The 10,000-nt window shown below is 46.1% G+C and overlaps 1 protein-coding gene across 1 annotated transcript in view; it reads left to right on the top strand.

The window, feature by feature from the left end:
• The window catches only part of mgat5 (alpha-1,6-mannosylglycoprotein 6-beta-N-acetylglucosaminyltransferase), a 183,579-nt gene that overhangs the window by 170,842 nt on the left and 2,737 nt on the right, over positions 1-10,000 (top strand). The window contains exon 16 of the mRNA XM_063212631.1: positions 7,340-7,497. Coding sequence (XP_063068701.1) covers positions 7,340-7,497 — 158 coding nt within the window. The remainder of the gene's footprint in view (positions 1-7,339; positions 7,498-10,000) is intronic.

The raw sequence follows: 10,000 nt of genomic DNA, 5'->3' as shown, positions 1-10,000 counted from the left end.
AAACTCCAACTCCCATTGTCATTGTGACACAGCACTCCACAGCACACAAGTGAACACTGCACACTGCACACAACGAAATTGCATTTATGCCTCACCCGTGCAAGGGGGCAGCCCTCAGTGGCGCCCCATGGGGAGCAGTGCGGTGGGACGGTACCATGCTCAGGGTACCTCAGTCATGGAGGAGGATGGGGGACCATGTGGTCTCATCATCATGAACGTTGCCCATCCCTGACTTAAAGTCATTGTAGGCACACGTTAAAATACAAACACACACGCGCGCGCACTCACACAAGAACGTACACTCATCTAATGTTCAGGAATGCAGAGGTGTGTAAGACTGTTTGTTTTGCCCTTTATACATAGACAGGTGTACACGGCTAGGTGTGACTGCAGTAGCTAGGTGTGTGTGCGCGTGCGTCCGCGCGTGTGTGTGTCCACACATCCGCGCATGCACTTCAGTTTCATGCAGTCACGTATTAGATCAGGGGTCCCCAAACTAAGGCCCGGGGGCCGGATGCGGCCCGCCATGCCCCTTTGACCGGCCCTCCACCTCTCTGCAGCTCACCATTTGAACTGGCCTAAAGAAGCAATCCTCACAGAAAAAGAAAGAATGATAAAATATACATTTTAAATATTGTATTTTGTTTATCAACAGGCCTTCCTAAAGTTTAATTTTCACTAACCTAGTGTGAATCACTAGCAGTTTCTTGTCTTGATAGTTTCTCATCACACTGTAATATAAACAGGCCTACCATTTCTATTGTATCACTCATAAACTGTCAATCACCATATTTTTCGTACCTTTCCTTGCTATTTTTACATGGTTATTATTAAAGGGAATACCGGTGGTACTTCAAATTGAAAAACTTTTGCAAATCACTTGTAATGATGAACTATTTTGTGCTATAAATTATGGCTATAACAGTCCGTGGGCTAGTATACAGCCCACATGATTGATCCCGGCCCCTGATCACAGTCAGAAACGATAATGTGGCCCCCAGAGAAAAAAAGTTTGGGGACCCCTGTATTAGATTGACATGTAGTGGATGGTAAGTTTGTGTTCTGGACTTTGCACGTTGTATGCAGGGTCGGATTAACGCACAGGCTCGATATGGCTGCAGCCTAGAGGCCCCCCACCTGCCAGGCGGGCCCTGATTGGCCACATGTGAAGAAATTGCTAAATTGTGACAAGATTCAATATTGAAAAATGTATGTTGTGTTCAGTACACTTGGTAGAAAAGTTATCCTTAATTCCTAGGTCATAATTATGACGCTCTCTATGTGAATTTATCGCGGAATTTGACGTACTGGGGGCCCCACAGCTACCTGTAGCCTAGGGGCCCCAGGCCATCTTAATCCGGTCCTGGTTGTATGCATCAGTCATTGCAACAAATATAATCCATTCATGCAAAAACATCATCTAAAGTGATGTGTGCTATTCACCTGCGCCATTGAAAAGAACTTGGCTTCTGCACACAGCATGAATCAGTACTGGTTTTTTTTTTTTTTTAAATCAACAACATCCATTCGAAAGGCCGTACTGTGTGGCTATTCACCTGCCCTATTCAGAAACTAGGCCTTTGATTCATGAGAGCATTGTGTTCTGCCGTTGACAGGCACAGGGATATGCACAGCGCTTTATTCTGATTGTCTTTCCTGAGTTTGTTGTTCTGGTGTTGTTTGTTTTGTGTGTGTGTGTGTGTGGAGGCTTTGTGGGGAAACCTCACCACCCTCCCTCTGCAGCAGTCTGACTCAGTGTACGTGTGTGTGTGTACAGTATGTGTGTGTACGTGTGTGTGTGTACGTGTGTGTGTTCGCATGTGTGTACACACAACCTGTGTAAGTGTGTGCTTGTGTGTACTTGACGTCTTAGTCCGCCGTGACTGTACAGAAAACAGTCGTGCTTCACTGAAAGGCACTTGAGAGGTCTTCATAGAGCCCCCTCTAACTCCCCTCCCCTCCCCTACACACAGTACCACTCAAACAGGAAGCAGCTCCCCCTCGCTACACACAGTCAGCCCCCCTCTTCCCTGTACACAGCTCAAACAGGAAGTCAGCTCTCAGGAGAGAGGAAGTGACATGCTAGCCCTGACAGCTACTGCAGACTGGAGTTTAGAGCTTTCATAGAGATTTCTACTTTACTTTGGTTTACTGCAGCACCAGTGAATGAACACACACACACGCACACACACACGCACACGCACACACACACACACACACACACACACACACACACACACACACACACACACACACACACACACACACACACACACACACACACACACACACACACACACACACACACACACACACACACACAGAGGGCTCTTACTGCCTTCCCACAACAACCAACCTGTTACACACACAGGCACACACACTTTCTTTCTTTCATTCTCTTCCACCTCCACCTCCACCGAGTCCCAGATGGTCTTTGTTGTTTGATGTTGTCAGCCAGGCGGTACGGAACAGTGTGGTGGGGTTGCGGAGCAGGCAGGGTTCCACCGCAGTGCCATTTGAGCCTAATCCGGTTATTGAAATCCCACATCCCCATTCACGGCCTAATCTCCCTTTTCCTCGCCCGTCGCCCGCCCGCTATATTTAGCAGTACCGGGCACCAGGCCAACCCCTATTTAGACCTAGGCTATATACTGGCTTTGAGGCATTCATAGAGTACATTACAGACACTGTCGAGATGAGCTGCCTGTCAAGCTGAGGGACACAACAGCGGTGCCCCTAGGGGTTTGGGTTTTGTCTTTGGGCTTAATATAGCCTCTTTCTGTTTCTCACCAGACTTATGTGTGTGTGTATCGCCAGAGCCCGTTGGTGGAGCTAAGGAGAACTGCACTACACACATGGGTTTGGAATCTTGAGAATGTCTCGTGCCAGAAAATTGGCGAAGCTTTTATTGTTTCACTATCAATGGCGGCTCGCATTGGGGAGTCACAGGACAGATTACAGACTATTTAGAGATTAACAGAAAACGTTTTTGAAGGAATTTGTTGTTGGCAAGGAAGGACAAATGATAGATTAAGCCATGCCTTCTGAAGGCGAAGCGAACAAGTGCTCTCCCAGACCTTGTAGCGAGTCTCACAAAAATGCGGAACTACACTGGTGGGGCGAGAGTCAAGCAAATGCTAATAGCCTATTGGTAGCTCATCTCCACATGACAGCCGACATACCCGATTGAAACCTATTTTGCTTTGAGTCATTAATACATTGTAGCCACAGTTGATCAGAGCAAGCTGTCGAGCTGAACTACCAAGTCATAATACAGCACACTACAGCAGCGCCCCCTAAGGGTTAGTGTTAGAGCTTGGGCTACGTTAACAACTATTGGTAGCCCATCTCGACATAACACCACCTTTGCCTCCTTCACATCAGTTGGCTTTGAACTCTCCCCATGCTCTTCCTTAATGGATCACTGTTTAAAAGGATACTGTGGTGGAAAATCCCAGTTGTATTTGTGGGCCATAAAAGCTAATCCAGCATGAATAGCAGACCATGGCATGAGGTTTTGAATTCACCGTGCTGCACTGCACAGATACATGTCTTTTATGTCAGAGGCTTATTCGTCACATAGGTAATTAACCCTTTGTGGTACCTGTACAAGCAGCTCCATTAATATATGCTAAAAGCCTGGTATTTGTGTTCGTGTGTGCTAGAGAGACAGAGAGAGAGACAGACAGACAGACAGACAGACAGACAGACAGACAGACAGACAGACAGAGAGAGAGAGAGAGAGAGAGAGAGAGAGAGAGAGAGAGAGAGAGAGAGAGAGAGAGAGAGAGAGAGAGAGAGAGAGAAAGAGAGACTGAGGGGTGTGTGTGTGTGCGTGCGTGCGTGCGTGCGTGTGTGTGTGCGTGTGTGTGTGCGTGTGTGTGTGTGTGTGTGTGTGTGTGTGTGTGTGTGTGTGTGTGTGTGTGTGTGTGCGTGCGTGCGTGCGTGCGTGCGTGCGTGCGTGCGTGCGCTGCAGTAAACCAAAGTAAAGTAGAAAGCTCTATGAATGGTTAGCCAGTGCTTCCCCCAGGTGCCCCCCCATTCTGCAAAAAGTGCTGGCTGCTTATTTATACAGAGCAGTGGCACTGCAGTAATACTACTTTTAGAGACTTGAACATCTGTAGCACAATAACACACACTCTGCATATTCTGTGTCTGCTTGCGTGTGTGTGCGTGCGCGTGTCTGTGTCTGTGTCTGTGCGTGTGCAAGTGTGTGTGACAGCAGCTCAGACCGGATTGTGGAAAACCCATGTCCGCCTTGTCTCCGTTAGTCATGTCATGCTTCAGCTACAGCAGTGGTTCTCAACCTTTTTTGAACACAGGGTTCCCACGGGTCATGGAATTTCTGGAATATCAAGGAATTTCATAAAAGTTTTTTCCAGTCATGGAAAATCATGGAATTTGGCCATTTTGCATGCACGGTCATGGAATATCATGGAATTTTCTTAGGAGTTGTGTAAAAGCATAAACTTTTTTGTTTGGTATCTTACTGGTTATACTACAACGCCTCACCAGAGACGGTTTGGTTTGACGCTGTAATGTGCATCATTCTATAATGCAATGAGGCGACTGAAGTCTGGCGATGGCTCGATGTCGGTGAAGATAATGTTCAGTTTTCACACTTTTAAACAACATTTTTTTTTTTTACGGAACTGGTCATGGAAATTCTGTTTTTGGGGTCTGGAAAGTCTTGGAAAATCATGGAATTTTATATCTGAATTAGAGTGGGAACCCTGTGAACAACTCCTTTAAACTCATCATGAGTCTCCCAACGCCCCCTTGATCTCATCAATACATTCAAAACTCAGTAGCTAGATTACTTACACACACCAGACCCTGGCATCACATTACCCCTATCCCCTGTCAATTACACTGGCTTCCTATCCATTCACGTATCCATTTCAAAATTCTCCTCCTCGTATACAAGGCCCAGCACAACCTTGCACCCTCCTACATCACAAGTCTCCTCACCCCATACAATCCCACCCGCACACTACGCTCCACTGACTCACTCCTCCTTACAGTTCCCTCCACACACCTGCGCACCATGGGCGACAGGGCATTCAGTGTTGTTGGCCCCAAGCTTTGGAATTCACTCCCACTTATACTTTCTCTACTGTTATGTATTTGTTTTGGTTGTTAAGTGTCCTTGGGTATTTTGAAAGGCGCTAAAAATAAAATGTATTATTATTATTATTACCATAAGCCTTTGTAACAAACAATGAAATAGACTAATGCACCTCCATTGTAGCTGAGCGTGCACCCCTCCCCTTCCACATTTCATTAAGTACATCGCTTCCCAAACTTTTTTCCCTGTGCACCCCCTTGTACATTTCAATGTGTTTCACGCAGCCTCCTAAGCGACGGTGTTGGTGTGCTGACAGCAAATCACCACACATTATGCACAGTCATTTTGGGGAATCCTCATTTCCAATAGACCTGACGTTTTTTTTTCTCTGGGAGTTATAGATTGCACTTTAGATGGACCCTTCCAGCATACAATCCACCATGCAATTAAAAACTACTTCATGTTTATTAATGCTGTATAAAAGCACATATTCACCAGTGCTCTATTTAGCTCGCGCCCTCCCTTGTAGCAGACTCGCACCCCATTTTAGGAGACCCTGATTTATTCCATCGATACATGAAAAGTTTCAATATATCCTGTTCCCTGCCCTACAAAATCAATTCTATTCTATTCTATCCCGATTCTTAACATTTTATTTTGATTTATCCCCTGCACATTCTTCCGTTGTTTCATTTCTCCTGTCTTCTCAAAAATAAGACTGTTTGTAATCTTCTTCAAATTATCGACAATCAAATTCCCCTCTAACCTTTTCACCTTCACCTTTTGCATTCCACTGAGATTATACAGTAACATTTTGTCTACTCTGCATTCGACGTCTGTATTCAATAAAGGTTCCCGTTTGACATTTTGCATTCCATCCCTCCCTGGCATTCTGATACTCATTCTCTTCAAAACAGCGGACTCCTCTTTCCTCTGTTCAGCCTGTCCTTGCTCTCCCATTCATTTAAATCAGCTCTCTCCGCCTTGCATGTTTCCAATTCACCTTGTCTGAGCAGCCTGCCAGCTGTGTTGTCATTGTTTACTATTTTGTTTGTTTGTTTTTTGTTTGTTTGTTTGTTTTCTTGGCTTCTTGGCCACTGCGTTCATTTTTGTACTTGGCTGTCTGTCTGTTCACCTGTACCACACTCAGACTGAAGACATCTTCATTCTTACTGTGCTCTCTCTCTCTCTCTCTCTCTCTCTCTCTCTCTCTCTCTCTCTCTCTCTCTCTCTCTCTCTCTCTCTCTCTCTCTCTCTCTCTCTCGCACGCGCGCGCGCGCTCTCGCTCTCGCTCTCTCTCTCTCTCTTTCTCTCTCATTGTTGTAATGCTAAGTGGCAGCTGAGCATTGCAATGAAGCAAATTGAAACGCCACACAAAATAAAAGCAAACAAAAATGCAAACAGATTCCAATGTCTACACAGGCTATGCTGTGAGCTTGTATTATAGGAAAACCACATATGTACACAGACATACACAAACCTATAGGGACACTTAAAAATATCTTAAAATAAAAACAAAACAAAGCGTGAAGTGATACCTAGTGAATCACAGACCATTACATGACTTGTATGGTCCATTTCTTTCTCCTGACCGCCGGGCCGGTGCTGTCAGCACTGACCATTCATCACATGCTCCCATCCAGGTCTAGAACTTACATGCCAACAAAGATATTGGTGACGTGCACACCGTGCCCCGGAATTTAAGCCGTGCCAGAAGTGACTTGTTGGCAATCTTCTCGTCAGTAGAAGACCTGGCGGTGCCCAGTGAAGGCCTGACGGTCATCCATACAAAGTCCATACAATGGATGACCATATCACCATATCAACTCAGTATCTAGTGTTGTTTGTCCATTCTCTCCCACCCCCACCCCCAGGACTTCTGCCATGGTCAGGTGATGTGGCCTCCGCTGGCCAACAGGCGTGTTGAGAATTTCTGCCCTATCACAACGAGAAAAAAATATGTCAAATGCACAGTATCCCTGGCTAATGACTGTTCTTTGTGCGTGTGTGTGTCTGTGTCTGTGTCTGTGTCTGTGTCTGTGTCTGTGTGTGTGTGTGTGTGTGTGTGTGTGCGTGCGTGCGTGCGTGCGTGCGTGCGTGCGTGCGTGCGTGCGTGCGTGCGTGCGTGCGTGCGTGCGTGCGTGCGTGCGTGCGTGCGTGCGTGTGTGTCTGTGTCTGTGTCTGTGTCTGTGTGCGTATGCCTGCATACCTGCCTGCCTGTGTGTGTGTGTGTGTGTGTGTGTGTGCATGTATTCTCGTCCCCCTGTGTAGGACTTCTGCCATGGCCAGGTGATGTGGCCTCCTCTGGCTGCCATGCGGGTGAAGTTTGCGGAGCCGGGCCAGACCTGCAAGCAGGTGTGCCAGGAGGCCCAGCTGATCTGCGAACCCTCCTTCTTCCAACACCTCAACAAGGACAAAGACCTGGCCAGGTGTGATACACACACACACACACACAGACACACACACACACACACACACACACACACACACACACACACACACACACACACAGAAGAAGCAGCTGACCTGTAGACCCTGCTTCTTCACCAAAGATATTGCCATGTGAAATGCATGCACACACACACACACACACACACACACACACACACACACACACACACACACTGCTGTAGTTGTTGCTATTATTGTCTGTTCATTCCACCAGGAAAACGTACAGTCAGAGTTGGAAAACGTACTGTATGTTCATATTCCAACTGCTGAATTAAACCAGTATGTTGTGCACAATGTTGTCCATCTGATGGCAGCACTGCATCATCATGTTGCACCATAATGCAGCAGCACTGCCCCCCTGTGTTGAGAAAGAGTAGTGCTGCCATACACACTAAATGACATCCTACATTTGGCCGGCCAACATACTCTAACCCCTAAGGCAGGGGTGTCAAACTCATTTTGGTCCGGGGGCCGCATACAACCCATGTGGACCTCAAGCGGGCCGCATTAGTAACATCATCGCAAAAAAACGTAAAGCAGAGGATTAGTGTTCAGTACTATCACGTTTTAAATGTGTTGAATATGTAGACAGCAATGCAATACTGAAAATCCTATGCAACATTTCCTTGACTTCATTCATTCATTGCCAACCGTCAATTAATTAAATATGGCACCGTTAATTTTTGCAGGGGGTCTGGGGGTTTTCCCCAGAAAAATTTGTATTTCTTAGATGTAATTTCCTGCATTTTCACGCATTCTAACGTCCCGTTTCCAGTTTCAGCTTAATAGGAACCAATACAAATCCAATTATATTTATTATTTAATTACAACCAATACCAATACAATACGAATAAGAAGTATTAACATTTTATCTCTATATATGAGGTCTATAATATATGATCTTTATCAAATGCCTGTTACAGTACAAATTCACCATTTATAATAGAAGTGTGATGTGCACTTTACTAACAGAAGGACTATTGTGTTAATGTCATGCAGGTCTCGATTTTGTCCCGATTGGCGTAATTGCGCATTTCGGTTATTTCATTGAGAAAAAAAAAAAAAGTAAAAAAAAAAAATTTTTTTTTTTTACATCCGGGCCGGATGGAACCCTCTGGCGGGCCGGATGCGGCCCGCGGGCCGTATGTTTGACACCCCTGCTCTAAGGGCTACTGTAGCGCATTGTAATGCCTTTTGTTGGACAGCTTGTATTTTAGGACAAAAATATTGGACAGCCTCACTGACTCACTATGCAAATGGTTCCCAATTTATGTTCTAAACGCATTTTTTTTTCCCTGTGTTGCTAAATGTTGCCATCATAGATAGTAACGATATGTATGTTTTATGCAAGTTGAAGTATTCATCTCTCTCTGCGACCTCCCCTGCAGGACCTCTGTGACCCCCTCAGGGGTCCCGACCTCCAGTTTGGGAACCACTGCACTATGCCGTGCTCCAGAGCGATGCTGTGCCTTGCAGTGTATCCGTGGGGTGTCAATCAAGCCCCTGGCTAATTCCACTACCAACTCTGGCAGGCAGGCTGGCAGGTGTGCCAAGACTGGCGCTGACTTGAAATCGATATAAGGGACCACCTGAGCGGCACAAAAGCTAATTTATTAGTCGTCGGAGCAAGTCTCCCATCCCACCCTCAGCTTTGACAGCTTTGGCCCGGCCTGGGACAAATTCATTTGAAAGCCTCCAACCCCCCTGCCTCTCAAAACATAGAATGTAATGAGGTCCCAACTCTGGGCCCTCCTCCTGGCACTGGGCCCAGGACAACTGACCCCTTCTTGTTGACTTCCCTGCACCCCTCTTTGCTCCTACACACTGGCAGACTGGGGCATAAATTGAGTTAGGCAGAGTGAACATGTTCACACAGCACACTGAGGCGCCTCCAACACAGCACAACATTTTAACAGTCATCCACAACACTCCTTCTCTCGCTATCTGTCTCTCTCTCTCCCTCTCTCTCTCTCTCCTTCTTCTTTTCTTCTTCTTTCTCTCACTATAGTTCACACTATAGTTTCATTCTGTCTTTCCCCTCTCTCTCCCTCTCCCTCTCATGTGCAGTCTCTCTCTCTCTCTCTCTCTCTCTCTCTCTCTCTCTCTCTCTCTCTCTCTCTCTCTCTCTCTCTCTCTCTCTCTCTCTCTCTCTCTCTCTCTCACTTTCTGGCTCTCTCTAATATAATTTAGCCTACGTAAGTGCTCTGAGTTTATTGAGAAGTTGTTAAGGCAATTCCGGCACAGGAAAACAATTGTGAAAGTCAAGTTGGTTTGAACAGGTCTGTGGATTGACGTGATTGCAGTGACTAAGATGAGCCTTTTGTCTCCTATTTATATCCCCTTCTAACTTCTCTCTTTTTTCACCATCCTTCTCTTTTTCCTCTGTCGCTTCTCTGCATTCCTTCACCTTCATCTGGCCCCCCTTCCTAATTTATCTCCTCTCCTTCTCGTCCTTGCTGGCACTTGGCACTTTCACAACTT

This window comes from Engraulis encrasicolus, chromosome 12 (genome assembly GCF_034702125.1).
Source record: "Engraulis encrasicolus isolate BLACKSEA-1 chromosome 12, IST_EnEncr_1.0, whole genome shotgun sequence".
In the NCBI taxonomy this organism is placed as follows: domain Eukaryota; kingdom Metazoa; phylum Chordata; class Actinopteri; order Clupeiformes; family Engraulidae; genus Engraulis; species Engraulis encrasicolus.
The sequence above is the reverse complement of the archived record's forward strand: the minus strand, read 5'-3'. Positions and strand labels throughout refer to the sequence as shown.